Raw genomic sequence first — 26,163 nt, 5'->3', positions numbered from 1 at the left:
CATGATAACACTGATCTGTTTTCCTGCCTCCCTCCTGTAGGAGTATATCCAGAAGCTGATGCCTCCTCTGATCCAGAAGTGGAATGAACTGAAGGATGAGGACAAGGATCTCTTCCCTCTGTTAGAAGTGAGTGACTGTGAGAAACGGGCAGGAGAGAGCATGCTGGGAGATAGGGTTGTGTATCATGGTCTCCCATCTTCAGCAGCAGCTGATGCCTGAGTTGTAGCGTGGTGGCTTAGCCGGGGGAGGGGGAGAGGTGGGATCGGAAGGATACAGACCTGTGAGATCAGGATAAAAGGAGGGGTTGGGTCTGATGGACCCCTCTAAACGTCCTCTCTGAGGTGTTGTCTGTCTCTCTCCAGTGCTTGTCATCTGTAGCAACCGCTCTCCAGAGTGGCTTCCTCCCGTACTGTGAACCCGTCTACCAGCGCTGCGTGACGCTGGTGCAGAAAACGCTCGCGCAGGCCATGGTAAGTGCTGGACTCCTGCAGCTGGTGAGACAGGGAGCTTGGGCCGTTGTCCTTCGTCTTGCACTAGTGCCTGGGAGCATCGAGCGTTGGGGAGGGATAGCTCAGTGGTTTGAGCACTGGCCTGCTAAACCCAGGGTTGTGAGTTCAGTCCTTGAGGGGGCCACTTAGGGATCTGAGGCAGAAAATCAGTACTTGGTCCTGCTAGTGAAGGCAGGGGGCTGGACTCAGTGACCTTTTGGGTTCCCTTCCAGTTCATTGAGGTAAGTATATCTCCATATATTATTGAGTGCAGGCAGCACCCCGTTGTCGGGAGCTGTTGGGACACCTACTAGAGCCGAGCCTGTCCCAAAGGGCCTGTGATTGAAATAGACGAGACAAAGGACACATCTTTCTCCCCGATTTACAGATGAGATTTGGGAGGGGGAGTGACGTGCTCAGCTGGGAATTGAATCTGGGTCTCTTGAGCACGAATCCAGTGCCGTAGCCACAAGCACAGCACGTAGGGCTCCGAGCTGAGGGAGTTTTGGGGGTGGGGAGTTCCCTTTGGTAACAGACTTTGCCTTTAACCCCTCTCCCAATCAGATGTACAATCAGCAACCGGACCAGTATGAGGCCCCCGACAAAGACTTCATGATTGTCGCCCTGGATCTGCTGAGCGGCTTGGCGGAGGGCTTAGGGTGCCACGTGGAGCAGCTGGTGGCCAGAAGCAACATCATGACGCTGCTCTTCCAGTGCATGCAGGTGAACCAGCTCTGGACCCTGGGTTAACAGCTGACCCTGGGCGGCTGACTTTCTCCCAGTCTAACCCTTCGCTGTTGCTCCATGCAGGACACCATGCCAGAGGTTCGGCAGAGCTCCTTCGCCCTCTTGGGAGACCTCACCAAAGCCTGCTTCATGCATGTCAAGCCCTGTATCGGTAGGTCCCTGCGCCGATCCCTCACTTCGCTGCTGTGGTCGCTGGCGCCCGCTTGCCTCTGGAAATGATGGAAAAGTTCGTCAGGCAGAGCTCTTGCTGTGACCGTCAAAGTATTCATACTGTCTGATCCAGAGTGAACGGCAGAGAGGGGAGTGGGGCTGGGACATGGGAGATGCTGGGTTCAGTCCCAGCTCTGGCAGAGGTTCCCTGCATGACTTCGGGCAAGTCATTAAATAGCTTACAGGCCTCAGTTTTCCCTTCTGTAAAATGGGGGTGAGGGGCCTTTCCTTTGTCCAGCATGCGAGCTCTTGGGGGGCAGGGACTATCTCACTCTGTATTTGGGCAGCTCCAGGCGCCACGAGGCCCCAGTCTCAGGTAGGGCCTCCAGCCAGTACCACGTGGAGGAAGAACTGGCTTGCCTATAGGCCTCTTCATACTGTGCTGATCCTGAGAAGAGCCAGAGACTCCATGAAGCCAACCAAGGGCTTTGCTGCTGTTATTGACTTTACCTAGAAAGTGCCCAGATACTACGGTGATGGGTGAGGCGGAGACGCGGTACAACACCTGAGATGGTATGTGCCCCACCTGCAGCCTCTACAGTGCTAACCCTGTGTCCTTCCTCTTCCTCTCTGCTCAGCTGAGTTCATGCCCATCCTGGGCACCAACCTGAACCCGGAGTTCATCTCGGTGTGCAATAACGCTACCTGGGCCATTGGGGAGATCTGCATGCAGATGGGTAAGCGTGCCAAGAGCCGGCCAGGCTAGCACTGGCCTCTGCTGCTCTCTCCCTCCCATGCCAGGGCTGTTAGAGACAACCACGCAGCATCCTTCCCTGCCGACGAAAGGGTAGTGCACCCGCACAAATCTTCGGGGGAGAGGTGGTGAGCACTAGGGGCTGTCTAGCGCCTCGGAGTTAGAAGCGGCAGGTGTTTGGGGCTGGGTGGGCTGCACTGATCTTGGTGAGCCCAGGGGCGCTGATGGGAGCTGCATCGCACTTGTTTTGGTTAGTAACCCTGGCGTTTGGTGGTAGATCAGTCCCCGCACCACAAAGAAGTGGAGATCCTACCTCGTGTAATGGGTCGGTGGCTCTGGCATTGTGTGTGCAGCCTGGGGAGGGAGGCTGGAGTCAGGACTCCTGGGTTCTACTCCTAGTCTAGGCCTTGTCTAGTCTGCCACTCTTTGATCTCGGCTATTTCCTTGTCTGTGCCTCAGTTTCCCCATCTGCAGTGGCACTAATCCCGATCTGCCTCTCAGAGGGGCTGTGAATGAATATTCATTCGCTGAGATCCGCCCTAGGGGGAAGCATAATGAGCCACGTCAAAGATGGAGCTGATCGCACTCTCCTTCCTGGCAGGGGCGGAAATGCAGCCGTACGTCCAGATGGTCCTGAACAACCTAGTGGAGATTATCAACCGGCCAAACACCCCCAAAACACTGCTGGAGAACACAGGTGAGTTGGGGACCCCTAGCATGTCACCCCCAACCTCTGGCCCTGCGCATGTGAGGGATGCAGTGACTGGAGTGAATCCCGCTCCCAAGAGTGAAACTGGCTTGGACGCCAGTGGGAACAGGGTCTGGCCAGGGAGACACCGATGTGCCGTCGGCTGGAAACGTGCCTGAATGGGAGTCAATGGGGAGATATGGAGGAGCTGCTCTCCCTGCTGCTACCCTTAAATGGGGGGTGGGGCTGCTGGCCTGTCCCCCAGCCCAGAATCCCGCTCAAGCACCTGTTCTTAAAGGAGCTGTGCCCTGCAACAGCTGGTCCCTGGGCCTTTTAGGGGGTAGACCCACTTCCTACAGGTGGCTTCCCTGCGGTAGGGACCTTGAGCCTGGTGAAAGAAGCCAGTCGACAGCCAAAATCTACATGTACAGTCCTGACAGCAGCCGGGCAAGCTTCCCAAACACCAGTTCCTGCCTCTGGGCATCCGCTCCGCCCTGGAGGGCATCCACTGGCCAAGATGGGAGTTTGGTCTTTGGCTGTCCAGTTCTCTGTTTCACTGCTGAGGCTGGCAGCAAAACAGGACAGCTACTTGTAGGATCATGCAAAGTGGATGGAGGAACTGGACCAGTGCTACCTAATGGCCTGTCAGCTCGCTGTTAATCTTGGCTGGACTTGACCTGGCCACTCGAGAGGGGAAAGGCGTTTCGCTCTCCCAGTCCCCTAGTTACTTCTCTTGGTGTGTGCCGCATCCTCCGGACGTACTCGCTGCTCAGATCTGTCATGGGATTCTCTCTCTTCCAGCCATCACCATCGGACGCCTGGGTTACGTTTGCCCTCAAGAGGTCGCGCCAATGCTACAGCAGTTTATCAGACCCTGGTTAGTGAAACCGCAGTTGGAGAGGGGGAAATAGTTTGGTAGAGAGCAGGGGTTTGGCTGAAAGGTTCATGGCTGCTGCCTGGGGGGGAGGTGGTCTGTTCCAAAGGGCAGCACGGCCTGACGGACATCTTGGCAAGAAGCTTCCAGTGGTCCAGGCTCTTCTGCCAAGCTCTTTGCACCAGTGCATTCTGGGATCCAAAAGCCCCAAGCCCATGCTGCCCAGTGCAGTTGTGGGAGTGGGGTTTTTTGGGTAACTTCCAGATGAGACCCTGCCTGTGGGATGGAGCTGGGTGAACTGGGGCAGCACTCATGCCTGTCTATGCTTGAAATGGGGATTCAACTGGGCCTGAATCAAGGACCCTGCTCTGCAACTGACTTCCTCTGACCTTAGACAAGTCATGCAGTGTCTCTGCCTCAGTTTCCCCATCTGGATAATGGCACTGCCCTGTCTCAGTTGCGAGGATAAGCATGAGGAGGATTCAGAGGTTCTCAAATACTACAGCAACCGGGGCCATGAAACTAGCTGACAAAGCATTTGATGTATCCAGAGCTGGGCCTGCTCTGTGTGGGTGTGACACTTACCTGCCATCTGTGAGGGCTGTGTATTGCATGGCTCTGTATCTCAGTGTGGATGGAGCATCACCGTCCATCTTCTGGGGGGTGGGGGCAGATTTCCCAGTCTTTAGAAATAATTTCAGTCCCCCCTTTGGCTCCCCCCCCCATGGTGCTCTTCTCAGAAAGGTTTGGTGAAACTCAGTGTGCGATCCCACACCAGGGAGAGGTTCTACGTACCTCGTTTCTCTGATTAAACTAGTCCCCTGAGCAAAGGTAATACAACCCGGGGCTTGTTTCCATAAACGAAGGCTGGGAACAGGAGCAACAGAGTCCTTCCCCAGGGAGCCTGCAGCTCCGATTTCTCTGGAGATAAGCTCTGCCTCATCTGCAGAGCAGCACTGGTTCTGGTTAATAGGAACTCCACCCTCCCCCGGTTGGGCTTTTACAGGAGTTTTGGGGGGAGTTGGACTCCAGCTCGTTCAGTGTCCTGTTTAAAAATTAACCCCCACCCTGGTGGATTTTTAATCTATTAATGCTGCAGTGTGCTGACAAGGATGCCAGTGCTCAGCGTAACTGCATGAATGGTCGCTCAGACCGGGCCTCAGCAGGCAAGTGAGGCCAAATATAGAATCATAGAATTTCATGGTGGAAGGGACCTCAGGAGGTATCTAGTCCAACCCCCTGCTCAAAGCAGGACCAATCCCCAGACAGATTTTTGCCCCAGATCCCTAAATGGCCCCTCAAGGATTGAACTCACAACCTTGGGTTTAGCAGGCCAGTGCTCAAACCACTGAGTTATCCCTCCCCTGTCAAACCACTGAACTATCGCCCGCCCCAGCACAGAGCTGACTTTCAGCAACCTAGGGAAAAAAGGCCCTGAGTTATCGCAGTATCTAAAACCTCAGATGAGTTGCTGAGAGGGAAGGAGGCAGGATGGGCCAATGGAGAGATACTGGACTGGGCGTTTGGGTTCTAATCCCAGCACTGCCATTGAGCCTGGGGGAGATCCATTTGTCAAGCATCTAGCGACAGAAGGATGAGATGCTAGTACTGGCATGGGGGTGTCTCTGCACTAACACCAGGCATCCCCAGGTCCTAATTCTGCTATACTAGGGAGTAACTTAGCTCTGGTTCTTGGGCTCAACTGCCATGGGCTGATCTACCTAGCTGTGGTTGCACCAGTGCACTAGCACTGCTGGATGTGCAGCTGTTCAGCCTAATAGTCCCCCTCCCTGCTGTCTGCCCAGCCCCTCCGGCACTGATTGTGGGGTGTGCTCTGCCTTCCAGGTGTACGTCTCTGCGGAACATCCGTGATAACGAAGAGAAGGACTCTGCCTTCCGTGGCATCTGCATGATGATCGGGGTGAATCCCGGCGGAGTCGTGCAGGTAAGAGCACTTCAGCTGTTCTCTAGGGCTGTGTGGTGGCCAGCTGGATCTCTCTGCACACAACCCCCATGGCTGCAGGACTGCGCTGGAGCATTAGTGTTTGCACTGACTGCAGGAGTGGGGGCCTGACAGAGTCACCCACCCCGCTCCCCATAGCACTGTGCCCCCTAGTGCTGCAGTGGGTATTGGAGTCTGTACTGATTTCAAGGGGAGTGTGCCCCCTATTGAGTCTCTGACCCTGCAGCATAGTGCCCTGCAGAGTCGGGGGGGGGAGGGGGAGGAAGAGTGCCCCCTCCCAAGCCACTCGTGCCTCTCCCTGCAACAGCCTGGGATTTGCCTTGTTAAGCCCTGACCCTGCTTTGCTTGTGATATGAGACAGGTGTCGCTTCACACCATAAACCCAGCTCTTTAATCTAGCGGGAAAAGGCATAACAAGAGCCAATGGCTGGAAGCTGCAGCTAGAAAAATTCAGACTGGAAATAGGGGCGATTTTTTTAACCATAGAGTAATTAACCACTGGAGCAACTTACCTAGGGGCATGGTGGATTTTCCATCATTCGCAGTCTTCAAGTCAAGGTTGGTATTGGAGTGGAATTGGTGCCACTGTCGTTACGGTTGAGCAGCACTTTAAAAAGAGTCTCCCTGCGAAGATTTGCTGTAGCTCATCCAGAAGCGCTGGGCCTGCTACGGGAATTGCTGGGGGAGGTTTCCTGGCCTCTGTTCTGCAGGAAATCAGACTGGAGCGAAAGGTCCTGCCTGGCCTTAACATGGGACTCTTGATTCACACTGCACTGGGGTCTGTGTCGGCTGTTTCACAAGCGCCTTTATCCTGTTCCAGGACTTTATTTTCTTCTGCGACGCTGTTGCTTCGTGGGTGAGCCCTAAGGATGACCTGAGGGACATGTTTTATAAGGTAAGTCGCGCGTCGTAAGGGGGGGTGGGGTGGGGCAAGAGAGACCTCACACAGCTGAGTCCTCAGTCCAATTATGGATCAACTATGCAGACCAATACCATGGGGGGAGCGCAGCGGCTCTTTCTGAGCTTCGGAGTGGTGAGGGGCTTCCTTGTCATCACAAGCAGGTGAACTGATGGGCCTGGTCTCTAGCTCCATTTATTCACCGACTGAGAGGGAGCGCTGTCCAGTGGCTACAGCTGGGGAGATCAGGACTCCTGGGTTCTTTTCATGGCTTTGGGCGGGGAATGGGGTCTTTCCAGCTCTGCCGCTTCAGCACTCTGTGCCTCCATTTCCCCATCTAAACTGGGGATCCCATCTCCTGTAGGATGATGATGAGGCTTGGTGTGTATTGTAACGCTCAGAGGCCTTCGTCTGCGGTGTGCCACTGTCATCGTGTCTTGGTTGTGCGGGTGATAAGCATTACTAAACACTGGCAGCTTCAGGCCCCTATTGAGCGTGTTCAGCTGCAGCGGCTGTCAGGCAGCCCTTGGAGCTTGGAAGCACCAGCGTTGGCTGGATTTGTTGTTTGGCCTTAACAGCACGAATCCCTGCAGCTGTTGAGTTAGTGTCAGTGGATCGCAGCACTGGCCCGTCTGCAGCGCCCAAGTGGAAGAGTCCACCTCTTCCCTCTGCAGCGCATGGAGCGTGGGGGGAGCGGTTCGTCTTCCTCTGACTCCCAGGATTCTCGCAGTAACAGGGCTGTAGGCATAGCCGCGTGCCTGTATTTCCACCTCCCCTGCCCACGCGCGAGCTTGGGCACTCCCATCTCGCTACTCTTCCTCCTCAGATTCTTCATGGCTTCAAAGACCAAGTTGGCGAGGAGAACTGGCAGCAGTTCTCGGAGCAGTTCCCACCTCTGCTGAAGGAGAGGCTAGCTGCGTTCTATGGGGTCTAGGCAACGCAGAGAAACCGAACTAGGTGAGTTTGGACGTGGGGGACCGTGGCTGGTTCTGATGGATCAGCCAGTGTGGTGGTGGTGGTGGTGGTGGGTGTAGACTTTTAGCTCCCATTCTCCTGGGCTAAAACCACTCATTGCCCCTCTTTCTTCCCACCCCCCGCAAATAGGTTTCAGGTGTTAATATGGTGAGAAGTTGATGATGGAGAGAAGAGAGATTAGGTGGGAAGGCAGGTGGGTGAAGGGTATGGAGCAAAGGGCTGGGAGCTGGCAGTCCCCTGGGTCTGCCGCTCACACAATGTGTCCTTGGACAGGTCACTTCCTCTCTGTACCTCAGTTTCTCCATCTGTAGTGGAAGCGAGATGTCTCCCTTGTTGGGGCAGAGGGTGGAGCTTATGGTGGTTTATGTGGGGAGAGGGATAGCTCAATGGTTTGAGCATTGGCCTGCTAAACCCACGGTTGTGAATTCAATCTTTGGGGGGGCCACTTAGGAATCTGGGGCAAAAATCATTACTTGGTCCTGCTAGCGAAGGCAGGGGGCTGGACTTGATGACCTTTCAAGGTCCCTTCCAGTTCTAGGAGATACGTTTATCTCCTATTATTATTATTATTATTATTATTAAGATCCTCGGGCAAAATGTCAGTTTCTAATAGTCAGAAGAGTAGAACCGGTGAGAAGCAAACCAGATGTTTAGTGTCCGGGAAGTGTGGAGAGGCAGTGTTGTCTGAGTGACAGAATGGGATTCAGGACTCCTGATTAAAGTTTCCACACTGAAACGAGGACAGTTACCTCAGCTTTCCTCTCAGAGGTGCTGAGGTCTTTGAGCAAAACAGGTGTGAAGTGTGTAAAAAAAAAAAAAGTAAAAGTAAGCCCTGAGGCAGCACACTCAGGAAGACTGACAGCAGCCCAGACGCTCAATCTATTTGCCCACCCTTAACATGCGGGCAAAGAGACAAAGGTCAAGTTAAACACAGATTTAGGAGCCTGACTTTAGTCACTTAAATGAAAATGGCCTGATCCTTGTGGACTATTGGCTTCCTTTGAAGCTGGGAATTTCTGGATGCTGAGAATCAGCTCTCTCATTTATAATGCACCCAAGCTTTAAAATTTGGGCCTAAATATTTCTCTTCTCCTCCCCCAGAAAACCTCTTACCTGGAACAGAGAGTTTTGACAAGTAAAGTCAGCAGATGGAAAGTTTGCAAAGCTGATCTGATGCCCCAAAGCAGGGGAATATGAAGTCAGCCTGATTGGCCCTTTGTGTTTTGCCTTCAAAACATCAGGGCTTATCAAATCTCTTCTGTCTTAATTTCACTGGAGGGCTCCTTGGCTGTCTAGGTTGTGGCTTTTGAGGTCTGTCTGCCCGCCAGCTGAGGTGTTGGATTTTTAACCATGTTGGTTGGACATTTGAGTTGTCATGATAAGTTTCAGCCAACCTGGATACAAATCTCATCCTCCTCTGCATCACATGCAAAACCTGCTAGTTTTCCCATTGCCAAAGTCTTCCAGGAAAAGCAGGGCAGATAAGACTTGTGTGTAATAATGACAGCAGCTATTCTGAGTCCCTTTCAGAAGGGTGTGTGTGTGTGTGTGACCTCGACTAACTGGTGCCCTCTCTCTCATCTCTCCTCCAGGTTCCTGTATGTGCTGGGAGGGTTACTGGGAACTCGTCCACAGGTGTTGCAGAGCCCTGTTAATGGGGGGTTAGGGAGGAAGGGAGGAGCATTGTGGGACATAAAATGACTTCCCTCCCATCTCCTGAAATTTAAACGGGTGGGGGGACCGCTGAGATCAATTCAAACAAGCAACCAGGGGATCTCAGTGATTGGGAAAAGGGGCTCTTTCCTCCTTTTTCAGGGGTCATCTCTGGTAGATGGGGATGGGGTGGGGGTTGGCCGTGGGCCGAAATAGGGGAGCGATCTTAAACTGCAACACTTCCTGAGAAGGGATCTAACTAGGGTCATAATAGCAAAGGACTAGCTAATAATAATAATAATAAATTTTAAAAAAATCATTTAAAGGCTAGGTTTTAAAAACAAAGATATGAATAAAAAGCTAAAATTGGATAAAAAGTTCTAATGGTTTAAAAATCTAGCTGTTGAGAACAGAAGGGTTAAACTATAATAAACACAAGGTTATACTACTGTATAAATAGTACCAGCCACCGGTGTTTGAGATCAGCTTTTCCTCACCTCTTCCAGACTGCATGGTGACAGAAGTAGACTAGCAATCCTGTGAGTAGCCCATAATTAAGTGTAATCGTTTTTCATCTAGACACTTAAAACAGCAAGAAAAAAAACCTTTTCTGAAATAGTTTCCATGGCAGCGTTTACTGAACGCAATGCACAAAAAAACCCAACCCGTAAGGACCTTCTGAGCTGAGATCCAGTCGATTTCTTTTGTGAAGGGGGCCCTTGTAATAAATACTGTCAGAGAAGCATGTTTTTTATAAAAAAAAAAAAAAAAAGAAATCAAAATACACAGTGCAGTGAATTCTCTTAATCTGTCCTTCAGCTACAGACAGAGGGAGGTGAAAGTGACTAGGGTGGGATTGTAAATGATGCAGTTGTATCATGCAGAGGCGAGACATCCTGTCTTCACCTGGTTTATAGTGCACCTGATCAGGGAGACATGTGCTGCACTTGGTCCCAAGTAACATCATTCATTATGGTTTATTACGCTTTCTGTCTTAATGGAGTTTATGCCACATCTGCCACTTCAGTTTACAAAATAAGAGAGGGCAGTCAAGATAGCAGAGCACCAAGGGGATGGAAGTGTAGCTTTGTGTTGGCAACATTCAGATTTCTTTTTAAGACGAGTCCATAAATTCTGCTACATGCTCACTTGGAGTCTTGACAAGACTCCCATGAATTTTAGTCCCCCATTTTATTTAAAAAAAAAAAAAAAAAAAAAAGAATAAATCAGGGGTTGGTTATGCTGAAAGTTTTTGACTTGGTGTAACCACAGCTTTTTAACTGTAACTGAGGTAATGTGCTGTGAAAACATCATTTAACAGCCTCACTGATTTTTGACTTGCCACTAGTCAGAAGGCAGCTGTATGGGGGAAAGAAAGGGGAACACTTAATCCTTTAAAGGTGCAGGAATAACTGGGGGGGAGGTGCTGCTAGTTGTCGGGAAGTGTCTGAGTCTGCTTGATCTGTCTGTAATCAACTGAGCTGTGGGATGAAGAGAAATCATTTCCCAAAGTGACATGCACCAAGGGAAATTCCAGTTCTCCTGAGAAGAGAGTGCCGCTGGGACACTGATTTTCTCCAAGTGCCGGGTGGGGAGAACTCTTCACCAACTCTTTCCTGGATTTCTGCTTTCTGACTCCTTCTTCTTAAAAAAAACTGAAAGTCACTTAGGTGGCAGCAGGACGAACCTGTGGTTGAACTGCGGAAAATCTGACCCTTCTCGAGGCTGCAGCTGCACCTGTTGCAAAAGTACCTTGCTGTGAGGAACCCACCGTCCCCTTTTGGCTGGCAATGTCATGCAGGGTGCGGGGAATCAATTTACTAAAGCAGCAGTCTAGGATCAGTCATGCTGCACCTGTGTCTATTGAAAGGCTTTGTTTGTGGGATCACTCAGTAACTTAAGCTTCACTGATCCTTTCCCTTCATCCTCCCTCGTTATTTTTCAGCATTTCCTTTTTCTATTTTTTTTAAAAAAACTTTTAACGCCCTCCAAGTTTTTGCACTGGAGTTCACCGGGTAAACATCCCAATAGGCCTTCGCACCACACAATTTTGAGCCTGGTAGCCTGGCTGGCTTAGTCTCCACTGTTGCTTTCACTGGCTGGCCTAGCCACTAGCCTTGCTCCTGCCCATCTCTGCCACTGAAGATCTTGAGTGGTGAGAAGAGACTCAAGTAGCATTCAGCCCTAAGTGCATCTCTACCTTAGAGGAAGGAAGGGATGGGGAACTAAATAGATACATTCCTTCAATTCAGCTGCCTCCTTTATTTTAATTTTTTTATTGGTATAAGACTTGAGCAGGTCTCTGGGAAACTATCAGATGTTTTTCTCTTTTGCATTTGGATGCTTCATTTTAAAGCATTTCCTTTCCCTCCATTCCTCCTCCTGAGAGGGATGAAACATGGATTTCCATTAGAGCAGGGTTCTGGTGTGATCTTTTTTTAAATGCATGAACAAGAACTATACTGCTAAGTAAAGTGGCATCCCGGCTTGCGCGCGCGCGCGCTCTCTCTCTCTCTAGATACATAAAAACACTTTTTAAAAAAATTTAAGTTCCCAAAGTGTAGGAAGACAAAAGAAGGCTGTGAACTCTTCTCGGACCGTGAAGTTTAAGCTACTTGACCTGACTGCCTCTTGAAATTGATTTTTTTGTTTTTGTATAAGTGCTTCTAGTTTCTGCCTCCTGTTTTGTTAACCCTGGATTTGTATATTTGTAAATGTGCTGTACTGTTTCCTATGGTGACAGTGTACCTAGTGTTGAAGCCGCTGCTTGCACCTTGCTGAAATGAGATTTTTCTCATTTTATGTATAATTTTGTCAACTAAAAAAAAAACAAGCAAATTTCATGTGACTCCAGTCTACAGCCCTGTCTAGGCTCAATGTTTTTTCTGATGTCAATATTGGGTTTGTAAACTTTGCTTTTCTCTCCTCCCCCATTTACGTGACCGGAGTGCTCCCTCATTCCCTCATCTCCATGCTGTATGTTGACACAGTACAAGTGAATCTGCTGGGAAGAATGCTGACTGATACAGCTTTGTATTGTCTACCATGAGTTGTGGTCTGCATTCCTCGCTGCCGTCTTTCTTCATACTTCTCATAGCCCTGCAGTGGTGTCTATTCCTTGCTCTAGCACAGGCCTGGAGTTCATATTGGGCATATCACTTCCCCTCACTGGGCCTCAGTTTCCCTATCTGTGAAGTGGAAATAATACCTCCTTTGTAAAGGTGTGTGATGATTTACAGAAAAAATGAATTAACATAGGGGTGTGCTTAAATTCACAGACATGGGTTCAGTACCTGGCCTGGTATGGTACTGGGCAAGTTACTTAAGCTCTCTGCTTCTAGATGATGATGAGGATAACTTGTCAACGCGTGGTCACAGGTGCTTTGGGAGGCTGGCCTCAGTGGCTGCTTTCGGTGCTGTCATGCGTCCCTGTTTGGCTTATTGATTTGAAAGCCAGCCAAGAAGCCCACTCACTGGTGTGTGCTGTGTTAGATTTGTGCTGCTTTGCCTGCTGGGCGGGGTTGTTCCTCTCCCACTGCTCTCCCCGTGCAAGGCTTGGGCCGAGGGTCTGGGCTGGACTCGGGCTGTGCAGACCCAGCTGGGGTATATCTCAAAGCACCGGGGGGTGGGGTAGCTTGGGCCGGGAGGGGTCACTGGGGGGGTACGAAGGCTGCTGCCTAAGCCAGGGGAAGACATTTATGCTGTGATGTCAATAGTGTCATGTGCCTATGACGTCACATTAATGCCTTGACGTCATGACACTGGCGGGGGGGTGTTTATACAGGAACCCGCCGGCAGGAACTTCCGTGTGTGACGTCATCTCCAGGCGCCGGAAGTGGAGAGTAAGAGGAGGCGGGGCCCCGCTGGCTGCTGTCAGAGGGGAGCGGGGCGGCCCCGGCCCGGGGGTAAGAAGGGAGCGGGGCAGAGACAGGCTGGTCCGGGGGGCCCGACACCCCCCGGACCGGGGCCCCCCGGTCTCTGCAGTGGAGGGGAGGTGACACCCCCCGTTCCAGGCTCCAGGTCTCTGGGGGGGGAGGTGACACCCCCCGTACTGGGCCCGGGGCCCCCAGGTCTCTGCAGGGGGGAGGTGACACCCCCCGTACTGGGCCCGGGGCCCCCGGTCTCTGCAGGGGGGAGGTGACACCCCCCGTACTGGGCCCGGGGCCCCCGGTCTCTGCAGGGGGGAGGTGACACCCCCCGTACTGGGCCCGGGGCCCCCGGTCTCTGCAGGGGGGAGGTGACACCCCCCGTACTGGGCCCGGGGCCCCCGGTCTCTGCAGTGGGGGGTGGTAACACCCCCCGTACTGGGTCCGGGGCCCCCAGGTCTCTGGGGGGGATGTGACACCCCCCGTACCGGGCTCCGGGCCCCAGGTCTCTGCAGTGGGGGGGCGACACCCCCTATACCGGGCCCAGACCCCCCCACGTGAATCCGAGCCTGGCCCTGGCAAATCCGGCCCGGCCAGTCTCCTGCGGGTGGCCTGTGCTGTGCTCCTCCACCACACAGGCAGGTCACTGTTTGTTAGGTCAGTGCCCAGCGGTGAAGGTAAACCAAGCCGGGCCCGTCACCCAAACTGCTGTGGAATCCATCGCTACCTCTGTCTCCTTGTCAGCCCCAAGTGAAAGCTTCCCTGGCTCCCCCAGGCCAGCCCTTCTCCCTGCCACCTGTCCCCTTTCTCCTTTAGCGGAGGCCTTTGCTTCACATCCTGGGGGAGGGGGAATCTCCTTCTTCTTGGTTGCGACCTGTGACTGTTCTAGTCTTTGGGGTTTGGGTTGTTTTTCCAGCTTCTCCACAGAGAGGGCTTAGTTTCAGCCAGTCCTTTCGTGACGCATTCATCCCACCCCAGACAGTTACATCACATCCCTCCCTGGTATCAGCCCCAAACAGCAGATAGCCCTGTCGTACCTCCCCTGGGTAGTGAGGCAAATGCATAGGGCAGCTGAAGCACACATAGGAATCATACAGAAATTACAGAAAATTCCTACTTTGTCAGAGAGGGCATCTGAGAGAACCTGTTGGAATGAAACCCCTCCCCTCCACTCAGAGCGATGGGCTTGGCCTCTCTGCCAGCTTGGGCGCTGTTGCTCTCTCGGTCACACTTGGGGCAACAGCCCCGTCTCAGGGTTATGAGCTCAGGCTCCAACAGTGTCATGGTCAGGGCACGTGTTGAAGGTTTTCTTCCCTCCCACAACAGCTGAAGATGTTAATTAATTAATTATGAAAACGGAGACTCTGGAAAACGATTGAGAAGTCTGTCGATCCTCACTTCTCATTCCCCCCCCCCACTTTTGGAAAAAACTGCAGGACAAGAGGATGGGAGGCTAAGGACATAGGCTTCGGGTCTGATCTGGTACAGCAGGTGAATGCCATGGTGGGTCCAGAGGGATGATAGCCCAGAAATGCAGAGCAGGAACAAACAGCTGGAAATTAAAGCCAGACGCATTCAAATGAGAAATTAGACACTGATTTGTAACAGGGAGGAAGATTAACCATTAGAACAGACTCTGAAGGAAGTGGTGGGTTCTCCATCTTGTCTTCCAGTCGATTTGTCTTTCTGAAAGATGCTTTAGCCAAACACAAGTTACTGGGGTCACTGGGTGACACTGAATGGGCTGTGAACTACAGGAGGGCAGGTCAGATGAGCTAATGATCACTTTTGGCCTTAAACTCCATCCCTGGGCTAATCACAAACAGCTGCCGGATGGGCTGGCAGAATGAAAGGGACTGGTGGACTGAATGGACTGGTGGATGTGTGGGGTAGAATGGCCAATGTTACGATCTGCTCTGGGCTACATACTATGTGCTGTTTCTATGCTGCAGTCATAACTCTTACTGTCCCTACTGCTTCTGCAGCCATGGACCTGGCATTGAATGCCTCTGAGGACCCCCAGGGCTCCGACAATGACTCCGACGCAGAGAACAAGGTTGATCCAGACACGCAGGCTCAGGAGTACATCGACCGTGTCCTCAGCTCTGCTCAGCCCCGCCACAGGGCCCAGTACTCACCTCCCAAGTCACTCTCTGTGGGGCCCGGGGCCCAGGCATCGGAGCGCAGGTCTCCTCTGGAGCTGAAGAAGTCTCCGGCAAGTGACGACGTGACCTCTGGGCTGCTCGCCCTCCCTCTGGAGCTGATCCTGGAGATCTGCTCTTACCTGGAAGCCAGGTTTGTTCTCGAGGTCTTGCCCTTGGTCTGTCGGACCCTCAGGGATATTGTGCAGGACCCAGTGACCTGGAGGATTCGCCTTCAGAAGAGGATCAGTGGGTGTTACCCAGTGGTGGAAGGTAGATCTCCATTGGACTTTCTTCACTGGAGGTGGGACTTGGAGAAGAGACAAGGGCTGAGGGCCAGGACTCCTGGGTTCTACTGTAGGACCAAACGCTATCTCATGGGCCTCAGAGAGGTCCCTCAGTTAACTTTACTACCTTGAGATTTAGGTGCTGCTGAGGTGCTGCTGGTTAGAGCTGTGGTGGGAGGGGAACGATAACTCCAGGGTCTTATCCCCAGCTCTGGATGAGAATTGTCTCTAACAGTTAGAGCAGGGGGCTGGGTGTCGGGACTCCTGGGTTCTGTCCCCAGCTCCAGAAGGGGGTCTGATGGTTACAATGGAGTGGGGGACACTAGGAGTCAGGACCCTTGAGTTCTGTTCCCTGCTTTGCAGCTGACTTCACTATGTGAGCCTTTGCCTTGGCTTCACCTCTAATGGCAGTAGCTCCCCCCGCCCTGCCTTGGGGTGGGAGGTGGTTTGGGATGCCTCCAGGCAGCAGTGCTGTGGCTTAGCTTTGCTGCACATCTATTTAAAGGGGCCACGTTAGGGCCGCTAGAGGTGACATTTCCCCGTCCTTGGGAAGAGAAGGCTTTACAGACCCTAAAGCAGTGGTTCTCAGCCAGGGGTACTTGTATCTCGGGATATGCGGAGCTCTTCCAGGAGGTGCATCAGCTCAGCTAGAGATTTACCTAGTTTTACAACAGGCGACATAAAAACGACTAGCAAAGTCAGGACAAGCTAAAATTTCATCCAGACCAGCTCTTGTTTCTACTGCTCTGTAGCCTGTACGCTGAAATGTAAGTACAATACTTCCATTCCAATGGGTTTATTTATACGAATGAGAACACAGGTAATTGTTCAGTAATAGTGCGGCTGTGACGCTTTTGTATTTTGATGTCTGGCTGTGTAAGCAAGTAGTTTAAATGTGAGGTGAAACTTGGGGGTACCCAAGACAAATTAGACTCCTGAGAGGGGGACAGTAGCCTGGAAAGGTTGAGAGACACTGCCCCGAAAAAGCAATTTTTACACGGCCTCACCTTGACCTGGTGCAGGGGATGGGGCGTGGCTTTGGGATCAAAGCTCCCAGCAGTTTTGGAAGCCCCCAGATTCCCTCCCCGCCCAGAGCAGGACACCCCTCACTCTGGTCCTTGCGAACTCTTCCTTTCTACGCAGAGGAGGACTTCGACTGGCCGGCTGCCTGCATGGAGCTAGAGGAGCATCTCAGGCACTGGGCCTGTGATGACAGGAGGACAGAATACTTCTCCCTCGCCGACGGCCACTTTGCCTCCATCGACTCCGTTCTGCTTTTGCAGGTGAGTTCCAGTTTCCTCCTTGGCTGGCCATTGCTGTCTGGGGGCGAGATGGGGTGAGGCTTGGGAGTCAGGAGTCCTGGGTTCGACCCCTGGCTGTGGGAGGGAAGGGTGTGAGGTCTGGTGAGGTAGAGCAGAGTCAGGACTTCTGGGTTCAACAGCTGCCGATCGCTAATCATGTCACGTGGCTGTTGGCCGGGGCAGTTGTGGAAGACTCTTCCCACGTACGGTTGGTTGTGGTGGTGGTATCTTCCGAGCCCTGTTAGCTGGGACGGCTGCCCACGTTGATCTCTGGCTCCAGGAGCTCTGTAGGGTGAGAGCAGGCGAGACTTCTACATGTATCTGAGCGGCTCACATCATTTGCACAGGGGGAAACTGAGGCATGGAACTGGGAAGTGACTTGCCAGAGGTCACGCAGCAAATTGTTGGCAGAGTCAAGAATAGAACCCAGGAGTCCTGACACCCAGCCTCGCCCTGCTTTAATCTCTGAGTCGCTGCCTCTGAGCATCCCGTCATCTCTTTGCTCCTGTACCAGGGACTGACCAGTTTCTCCCATTTCAAAGGACCCGTGGCCAGTCTGTCTCCTTCTCTTGCAGGGAGGGGCTCTCTGTGTCTCGGGCTCCCGGGATCGGAACGTCAACCTATGGGATCTGCGGGAACTGGGCCAGTCCCCGGACAAGGTGCTGGTGAAAGCCCTGGGCACAGAACGCAACGGAACGCACAAGGTGGGAACCGGACCTTCACCCTCCGGGGTGCAGGGCCACCCAGAGGATTCAGGGGGCCTGGGGCAAAGCAATTTCCGGGGCTCCTTCCATTAAAAAAAAAAAAAGAGTTGCAATACTATAGAATACTATATTCTCGTGGGGGCCCCTGTGGGGCCTGGGGCAAATCGCCCCAATTGCCACCCCTCCGCAGGCGGCCCTGCCGGGGTGGGGCGGGGTCTGAGCTGGAGAAAGGCGCCAGTGGCACTCTGTCCCCAGCATGGATACGCCCAAGCAGCTGGAGAGCAAGCTGCCCCCCAGCTCTTGCTGGTGCCATGAAGAGAGGAGCTGGGTGGTCCCAGTAGCCATGACATGGGGGGATTTGTTCTGGGGATGCCTGTCCTGCTGAGACCCCTGGAGGGGAAATGCCCCCTGGCCCAGTCCCCGCTTCCCTGTGCCCTCTTTGCCCAAGCCTGTGCTGAATATGAGCTTTCTTCCTCCCTTCTGTCGGGTTGGAATGAGCCGGGACAGCGTGTCGAGTGACTGGCACAGGAATGGATACTGGGACCTCTTGTGTTCACATCTCTGCTCTGTGCCTCAGTTTCCCTGTCCGTACAATGAGGTTAACTTTGTATTGCAGGGGTCTAGGGGGCTAAAGGGCTTCGGGGAAAGACACCAGAGAAGGACAGGAAAGGACAGCACCCTACTTTAACCCTTTCCTCTTCCTTTCCTGGTGCAGGGCTGGGTGTGGTCATTGGCTTCAAGAGACAACAAGGTGTGCTCAGGCTCCTGGGACAGCACGGTGAAGCTGTGGGACATAGAGGCCAATGGGCAGCAGTTTGGGGAGATCAGGTACCATTTCCCCTTCTCCCCTTGCATCACTGGCCCCCCCAAGGAGCGACCCAGCCTGGCTCCCACCAGCCCCTCCTTTAGCCAGATGACTGGTGCCCTGAGCTGTCTCCACCTTCTGGGAGAGGGAGACCTTGGAGTGTATCAACCACCAGTCGAATCTGCTGTGCCTTAGAAACTGGTGTTGAGGCGACCGTGCTCGTCCGAGAGGGGAGGAGATGGTGCTATTGGGCAGAGTCTAGACCAGAATAGCGAAGTGGGGGAGGCTGAGCCCTCAGGCCAGGGAAGTGGGGTGAAGCCAGGGCTGCTGGACAAGAAGCTGTTTCTTTGTATCTCCATGCATGGCTTACTACAACTTGGCTCTGCTCTGTGCTCCCCCAACCATGTCACAGGCTTAAAAAACAGACAGGGGCAGGTGGATCGTCCGAGAGCAAGGACGATCAGCTGAGACTGCTGCTCGGCAGGAGAGGAGGGAAGGTGCAATGGTTAGAGCGCTGGCCTGGCACGCAGGAAAGCAGGATTCAGCACAGAGTCCAGTGGGACCTCAGGCCAGTCACTTAGGGACAGAGTTTTAAAGAGATCTCGGTGCCTAACTCCCAGTGACATCCAGGGGCGTTAGGTGCCTAGGTACTTATAAATATCTGGCCCTCATTTTCCCCACACATACAATAGGGATAACTGCACTGCCCTGCACTACGAGGTTAGTGAGTATATGTGCATTAAAGATTGGAAAGTCCACTGACATTATGGTAGTGGAGGGCCCAGATTGCGAGGTGCTCCGACTTTACGGTAATGGGGGGTGCAGATTGGGAGGTGCTCTGACATCACGGTAATGGGGCTCTGATCAGTACCTTCGGGAGGAGAAGGGTCTCGCACAGACATTATCGGGATCCCGCCCAGAGGATGGACACAGGGACCAAAGGCCTTGGGCCTTCCAGCCCTGGGGGGGTTGACGAGACTCATCCTGAAGGATCATATTTATTCTCCCTTCGCTGTCTTGTCTCCCCAACTCACAGTGGGAAAGCTCCTGTGCTGTGTCTCTCCTACCTGCCCGACATCCTGGTCACGGGGACCTATGATAAGAAGGTGACGGTGTACGACCCGCGAGGTTAGTGTCCGCGGGTGGCTTTAGGATCGAGGCTCCAGCTGTTGGTTGGGCCCACCCTGCACCCTTGAAACCAGTGGGCCCAATGCAGCGGGTCCTTTCAAAGTCTCGTGGCCCTGAGGTTCCGTTTTCTGCTCCTGCCACTTGCTTGCTGTGCCTCAGCTTTCCGCTCTGTAAAATGGGGCTGATGATACCGAGCTGCCTGGCTCATCTCTGGGTGGAAGCCACCGGGGCTGTGCAAAAAGCCTGCTGCACGTGAGCCTTCTCCTGTTAGGATCTGTGAGAAGTGGATCCCCCAGGAATCCAAGGCCAGCAGTTCAGTTTATACCCAAGAAAAACCAGACCCTTAGTTTTTCCCCACCTAGATTGGGAATGTGGGTCCCATGTGACCTGTGCGAAGGGGGGATCCCTTGAGCAGGAGGGGGGTGGAGTATTGAATCTGCTGTATGAGTGCTCTAGCCAGCCCCTCCTGAATGACACTTCAGGGCAACACCAGCAAACCCCCAAGCCCAGACTCCCCCCACCCCACGAAATGTGTAGCTTGTACGGTCCAGCCCTCTCCTGGACAAGACCAGCTCGTAGAATGACCGTCTTTCATTAATAGAAAATGATCTGCACAAACCCTGCTCTCCCTAATAAAGTTTCCCAAACATTTCAGTCCAAACACCCCGCTTGCCATAAAACAAGAGAGCAAACAAATGAATTAACAACAGAAAGTGATGACGAGTTAGGAGGCATGAAAATCAGAATTGGTGACAAAGAAAGAAAAGGTAAAATGCTGCTAACACCAAACTTGACAGGCTAAGGCCTTGTCTCCGCTGGCAAGTGTCTGCACCGTAAAGCAGCTTTCTGCAGCGTAACCCCCCAGCTGTACACACGGCCACGCCCCTTGGGGCGCACAAACTCCTCAGGTGCAGCAGTTGGGGGAAAAAAAACACTTTGAAGAGAGTCATGAGCCTTAAAGCGCAGAGGATCCAGCCCTGTACTGGCAGTGTAAAAGCAGAAAGCAATCAGTTGGCCTCCAGAAGGGTCCCATAGTCCCTCACGCTCTGCTCATGGCCTGGAGACGTGCTCCTCTCCCCTTTGTAAGCTCCGTTTCTGAGGGCCTTTGGGTGCTGTGCTGCTCCGGGACACAAAGCAAACCATGAATGTGGAATGTGTGTGTGTGTGAGATTGCTGTGCAGAGAGCTGGGGAGGGAGGCAGGGGCTGATGTCGGGGTTTCTCCTGCCTCTGGCCTGGTTGCTTTCTCCCGCTGTCTGAACTTAGAAGCCAGCATGCTGACACTGTCTCTGTCCCCCAAAACACACAGTCTCTCCTCTCCCCCTCCATACACACATACATCCCCTCCCCCTCTTTCAGTTGAGAAGCAGCTGGCAGTGTAGTAGGATGCCCATGGAACGATGGGATTGAGAACCTGATCCCATCATGTGACGCTGTGCCTGCCCCATGAGGCATTGCAAACCCTTCCCAAAGCACCCTGCGGCCAGGTGCACCGTGGGATAGCTAACACAATGCACTGCTCTCTCTGCCGTTGCAAGAGCTGCTAATGTGGGTGCGCTCCACCGTCACGAGCACAGTGTGGACACGCAACAGCGGTTTAATTCCATCGCTTTCATTAAAATAACCGTACATAACTTGTGCAGAAACTTGCCAGTGTAGACATACCCTAAGTGAATTCAAAGGTCTCTTGCACCACGATTTCCAACAGTCTTCCTGGCTGAATCTTTCTGTCAGGAGCCCTCCCCAATCCAGTGCTGCTTCCTTTGTTCTTCAGGTGTTGTCAGTGCCTTGGGCAGAGAGAAAGGGAGAGGTGGTTTGGGGCATCCATGGTCCCAATTTCTCTTGCACGAGAATCACCTCTAGCTAAGGCTCAGAGGACAGAGCCTGGGTGGCCAGGAATCTCAAGCTGCTGCTTTGTCAAAATGTAGATATTTTTTTTTGCCCACACCCTGTCTCCAACAGAAGAGTGGCCACTTAACGCAGTGATGGGCCACTTGACCTCGTTGACACCGAGCTGAGGCATTGTCTAGCCTTTTGTTTCTGAGGAAGTGGTTTGTGACTGCCCTCCAGAAGTGGGAACTTGTCTCCCTAATGTGTCACCATGGTCTCTTGTAACTTTACATAGAATGTTGTCACGCACGTTTTACCAAGACGACAAGGATCAGCAAATCATGAGTTTTCAAATGATACCTCTCAAGGCTTACTTTGTACATGTCTTACCGTAATCCTCTAAAAGGGGCGAATGGGGGGGTACAGACTGTCACCATCTGCTGCCCCCTGACTGCAGAGTGTGGGTCATGAGTGGGGAGTGGAGATTTCCTGCCCCATGACTCCAAGGGTGGGGTGGTGCGGGTGCAGATTTGTTGGCCCCTTAGCTGCACGGGTGGTGGTGCAGGATAGAACATTACTTCCCCTCTCAACTGTATAAGTTTGAACCAGGGCCCAGTTCAGGCTAGGATCCCCACAGTTACCCCGGCAGAGATCCTGACGTTATTCCCTTCCCGGCAGCCACCCAGGCCCCGTTGAAGAGCCGCAAGCTCCACTCCAGCGCTGTCCTGTCCCTCATGGCCGACGAGCATTTCATCATCTCAGGCAGCGAGGACCGGACGCTGGTCATCTTCGACCGACGGGGCAATAGCGTCCTCCAGAGGCTGCAGGTGGGTGGCTGGAGCTGGTGGCTCTTCTTCCTCCTACCTGCTGAGGGCAGTGGAGATTGCCTGGAATCACCATGGAGAGGAGGAAGATGGGAGTCTGTAGATGCTCCCTACCTGAGGACGTTTTGGGGGAGGAGAATATGTAATTATTAGAGAGTCCCTGAGCCAGCTGGTTGCATCTGAAGGAGGGTGTGAGGTGCAGGGAGTCAGGCATCCTGGGTTCTATCCCCAGCTCTGGGAGGACAGTGGGATCTAGTGGTTAGAGCAGGTTGGGGCTGGGAGTCAGGACTCCTGGGTCTGCCAGACACATACTGTTTGACTTCTGGCAAGTCATTCACTGTGCCTCAGTTTCCCTAGATGTACAGTGGGGTAACATGCCTCCTTTGTAGAGGAAGGGTTGTGGTGCTTAATGACACTGAAGCACTTCTAGCTCCTCCTGCCAGATTACCCAGGTGTCCTGCGCGTTCACCAGCAATGAGGGAGGCAGCTAGCCCTGTAAGAAACAGGCTGTTCTTAAACGTGCTACAGGACTGGTATCCCATGCTGCACCCATGGGGCTTGCGGGTCCCCCCCACCCCATCTAGAACCCCCTGAAACCTGAGCCTCTATCTCCTGTTCCACTCATCCTGCCTCAGTTGTCTATAACATGTGGTGCCCTGTGGGGAACCAGGAAACAGGCAGCCTGATGCATTCCAATTTCAAGGAACTCCTTTAGAATATGCAGAGGGTGTTGGGTGATTAGGGTGACCAGATGTCCTGATTTTATAGGGACAGTCCTGATTTTTGGGTCTTTTTCTTATATAGGCTCCTATTACCCCCCACCCCCGTCCCAGTTTTTCACACTTGCTGTCTGGTTGCCCTATGTGTGATCCACTCCCACCCATACACCGATCCTCCCCCAGAGCTGTGTCATCCTCTCTTTGCTCCTTTCCTTCCCCAGCTGGAATCCTACCTGATCTCCATGTCCTACCAGGGGACACAGCTGTGGGCCGGGGACAACCAGGGACTGCTCTATGTCTTTGAAAACCGAGGAGGCTGCTTCCAGCACATCCGGGTATGCGTCCCCAGATCCAGGGCTTAACGGGGATGCAGGCTTGCTAAGCTTTGGGTCTGTTTCACCCCTACTTTCACCCCAGGATGAAATCCAGTCCCTGCTGGGCCAGGATTTCATCCCAGATGGTTAATACCAGGGCTGCTGCTGCTTCGCCTGCCTGCAGCTTGGGGCTGTGAACTCAGCCAATGTCAGTTTCACTTGAGGGCTCTCCTCCATTAACCCCATGCTGGATGGGTCTCGGTTCCCCATGCCCTGGAGGGAACATGAGATTGCTCTCCCCTCCCCACGCCCAGCTGAGATGGCAGCAGATGGGCCTGTTGGGGTGGATGGCACAGCAGTAAGGAGTTTGCCTGGCACTTGGGCGACCAGACTTCCTGTGTGATGTTAGCCACCCTGTGTCTGTGTTCCCCAGCGATATAACGGTAGCATCTCACAGGGGGTGTGGTTAGATCGTGGCCACTCAGATATTATGGTGGTGGGGCCACATGAATTCCGAAAATACCTAGATTTCCATGGGGTCCTGGTGTGATCTGACCTGCGACTGGGCCCTCCAAAGCATCTTGGAGTGGGAATCGCTGGTTGGGCTTGGGATGCGTATGCATGAGAGTCTCCAGCATGAGGTGATGGGTTAGGAACAGAGATGCATGGGACCTAGACGGGCTAGGAACACAGAGGTGCCTTGGCCTTCACCCCCGCGGTACATCCCAGATGGAGGTCTGCAGAGGGCTTATTGTCTCTTTCCTCCCCACAGTACTTCGACGTGGGTCACCGGTCTCAGATCACTGGGGTATGGCACTCCCTGGGCACTCTGTACACGACCTCGACTGACAAGACCCTGCGGGTAAGGTCCATGCTTCCCTAGGAATCCTTCCCCCACCCCACTCCCTATGTCTTGCTCATAGAGACTGGGAGCCAGGAACACCTGAGTCCCAACCCCAGGTCTGCAACTTCGGCTGCAAGCCACTTCCCCGCTCCGTGCCTCAGTTTCTCCACCTGGGGGAGGGGGTGATTCCTGCTTCCTGGAGGGTTCTGAGGATTGTGTTTCGGCTCTTGGAAGAGCCCTCTGCATGCTCAGCTTCATCCCCGGAACATGCTTCTCTAGGACACGAACAGCAAGAATGGCGCAAATGAGCTATTTCCGATGCAAGTCAGTAACAGCCTCGTCTGGGCCGAGGATCTGCCTGCCCCTCTTCCGGCCACCGGTAGCCAGTCCCAGGGGAGCCACACCAGTGCAGACCCCTCATGTGGATCACCAAAGCACCAAGGGGCTCTCCTAAAAATAGCACGGAGAGGGGCTTCCCCCATTCCTCCCCATGGATTCACCTGGCCCTGGGCAGCCTCCCTAAGAGTGTTCTCTTTCCAGATACACGTTCCAACGGACCCGCCTCACACGATCTGTTCACAGACGCATAACAACGTGCTGAATGGGGTAAGCAGGGGCGATCGGACTCTGAACTGGGGGACAGGGGCGCCTGGCCTTTCTGCCCTCCCAGCCAGCTTGTCTATTGGGTTCTCGCCAGTGGGAGAATGTCCCTGGGGAATCCCCATGTCCCTGCACCCTCCTGAGCCCACACCTGCCTCTCTCTCTCTCTTCCCGGCTCTCTTCCTTTGGACAGGGCGAGCAACCACTCAGATCAGCCAGCGTGGGCACTCCCTTCCCCTTGTGCACAGGGGAGTGACCCCGCTGCCCCGAGGAGGGAATCTGAGGCCGTGCTGAGTGCCGGACGCTTTGTCCTTGTGGCTAAACTCGGGGCAGGAGCAGGGTGTATTTAGCAGGACCTCTGGGGCCAGTCCCCTGGCATCCCCGATTGACATGACACTCACCCCTCCTGCTCCCTGCTTCCCCCTACAGATCAGCGCCGAAGGCAACATTGTTGTAGCTGCCTCTGGGGGCCCGTCCTTGGAAATCTGGAGGCTCGATGCCTGATGGGGGGCCTGGATCCGCGGAGCCACGTCTTGCAGCTGCGGCCCCAGAGGTGGGTGCTGCACCCGGCGCCTGTGTTCCTGCCCAGGGGGAGAGGCCAGAGTTCCAGCACCCGTTTGTCAGTTGTTTGTTCGTTGTTTGGAGGAGGCCCGAGGAGCCGAGAGGATAAAGCCTCAATGCCTGAGCTCACCTTGGCACTGCCGTTCCCAGAGCCGAGTTTCCAGAGGGATCAGAGCCCGGCCAGCCCTTCCCTGCTCGATGCACTGACTTCGCTCTCTCTGGGTCATATTCTTCCGCCACTGCCCCCTTACACCCTCTGGGCTCCTTAGTTATCACAGCCCTGGCCTGCCTGCCAGGCCGCCTGGGCTACTTATCTGTCGCCCTCCCACCTGCTGCTCCTTCAGCACCAGTTCCAAACACCTCTCAGGTCCCAGTGCGAGAGGGGACGGCCGTAAGGACTCAGAACCACTAACCATCCAACCCAGCTCCGCGCAGCCGGGGGGCACTCACCGCCTGAGGTTGAGGAAGACAGACACATGGGCTGACTAGATCGAAACAGAGACCAGAGCCGACGTGTAACTTACAGGGATGCAGCTGAGACGCATGTTCTAATGTTGTTGATTAAATTATTCTGTCAGACGATCTAATCAGAGATGTCAGTGGGTTTTTATCCCCTTCCCAGTGAAATCACGTTTAGTTTTAAATTCAATCCCTGGAGCCTTGAAAATCCAGGTGCGGCAGCTTTCCCCTGGCACCGGCCAAGCAGGAACCGAAAGGGCCGAGGCTGGCTTTGATCTCCGAGCTGCGTGAAGCACTCAGCACGGGGGGAGACTGGGCTGCAGATGCTTTATTAGGAAGGGTGTTACGGGAGAATGAGCTGTGATCAGGGCCCCGGGGGCTGCACAAACACAAAGCGAGACGGTTCCTGGTTCTGATCAGTGGGGATCTGGAGTCCTTAACTGCCTGTGTGAAGTGAGCCGGTGTGGCTGGGCCCGGTACCCACCAGAACCGGCTGCCATCGCTAACTCGGCTCCTTGCAGTGGCAGGCTGTAGCTGTCTGCCTGCCAGGCCATTATCACCATACTAACCCAGAGCTTCCCAGTCCCACAT

General features: G+C 53.6%; 2 protein-coding genes across 6 annotated transcripts in view; both read left to right on the top strand.

Moving 5' to 3' along the window:
- TNPO2 (transportin 2) overlaps positions 1-12,047 on the top strand; it is a 30,587-nt gene extending 18,540 nt beyond the window's left edge. For both annotated transcript variants that reach the window (XM_030545922.1, XM_030545920.1), the window contains exons 15-25: positions 41-127; positions 364-471; positions 1,054-1,212; positions 1,300-1,387; positions 2,025-2,123; positions 2,742-2,837; positions 3,630-3,705; positions 5,548-5,647; positions 6,486-6,560; positions 7,390-7,520; positions 9,131-12,047. In XM_030545922.1, coding sequence (XP_030401782.1) covers positions 41-127; positions 364-471; positions 1,054-1,212; positions 1,300-1,387; positions 2,025-2,123; positions 2,742-2,837; positions 3,630-3,705; positions 5,548-5,647; positions 6,486-6,560; positions 7,390-7,497 — 996 coding nt within the window. In that variant the 3' untranslated portion in view covers positions 7,498-7,520; positions 9,131-12,047. The remainder of the gene's footprint in view (positions 1-40; positions 128-363; positions 472-1,053; positions 1,213-1,299; positions 1,388-2,024; positions 2,124-2,741; positions 2,838-3,629; positions 3,706-5,547; positions 5,648-6,485; positions 6,561-7,389; positions 7,521-9,130) is intronic.
- A 943-nt stretch (positions 12,048-12,990) lies between these two features.
- FBXW9 (F-box and WD repeat domain containing 9) lies at positions 12,991-25,700 on the top strand. Of its 4 annotated transcripts, XM_030545933.1 has the most exons (12): positions 13,028-13,096; positions 14,384-14,548; positions 15,043-15,471; positions 16,629-16,768; positions 17,362-17,490; positions 18,206-18,318; positions 19,332-19,423; positions 21,927-22,078; positions 23,016-23,129; positions 23,881-23,970; positions 24,493-24,558; positions 24,982-25,700. In XM_030545933.1, exons 3-12 carry the CDS (start codon positions 15,045-15,047, stop codon positions 25,054-25,056), a joined length of 1,398 nt encoding a protein of 465 aa, XP_030401793.1. In that variant the 5' UTR covers positions 13,028-13,096; positions 14,384-14,548; positions 15,043-15,044; the 3' UTR covers positions 25,057-25,700. The 4 variants fall into 4 exon arrangements, with proteins under 4 accessions (XP_030401795.1, XP_030401792.1, XP_030401793.1 ...); XM_030545935.1 differs by lacking the exon at positions 14,384-14,548 and having other exon boundaries at positions 12,991-13,096; positions 21,930-22,078; XM_030545932.1 differs by lacking the exon at positions 14,384-14,548 and having other exon boundaries at positions 12,991-13,096.
- The last annotated feature ends 463 nt before the right edge of the window (positions 25,701-26,163 follow it).

The sequence above is a fragment of the Gopherus evgoodei genome, unplaced genomic scaffold (genome assembly GCF_007399415.2).
Source record: "Gopherus evgoodei ecotype Sinaloan lineage unplaced genomic scaffold, rGopEvg1_v1.p scaffold_40_arrow_ctg1, whole genome shotgun sequence".
NCBI classification, from domain to species: Eukaryota; Metazoa; Chordata; order Testudines; family Testudinidae; genus Gopherus; species Gopherus evgoodei.
Note: the sequence above shows the minus strand (reverse complement) of the source record. Positions and strands in the feature narration are given on the sequence as shown.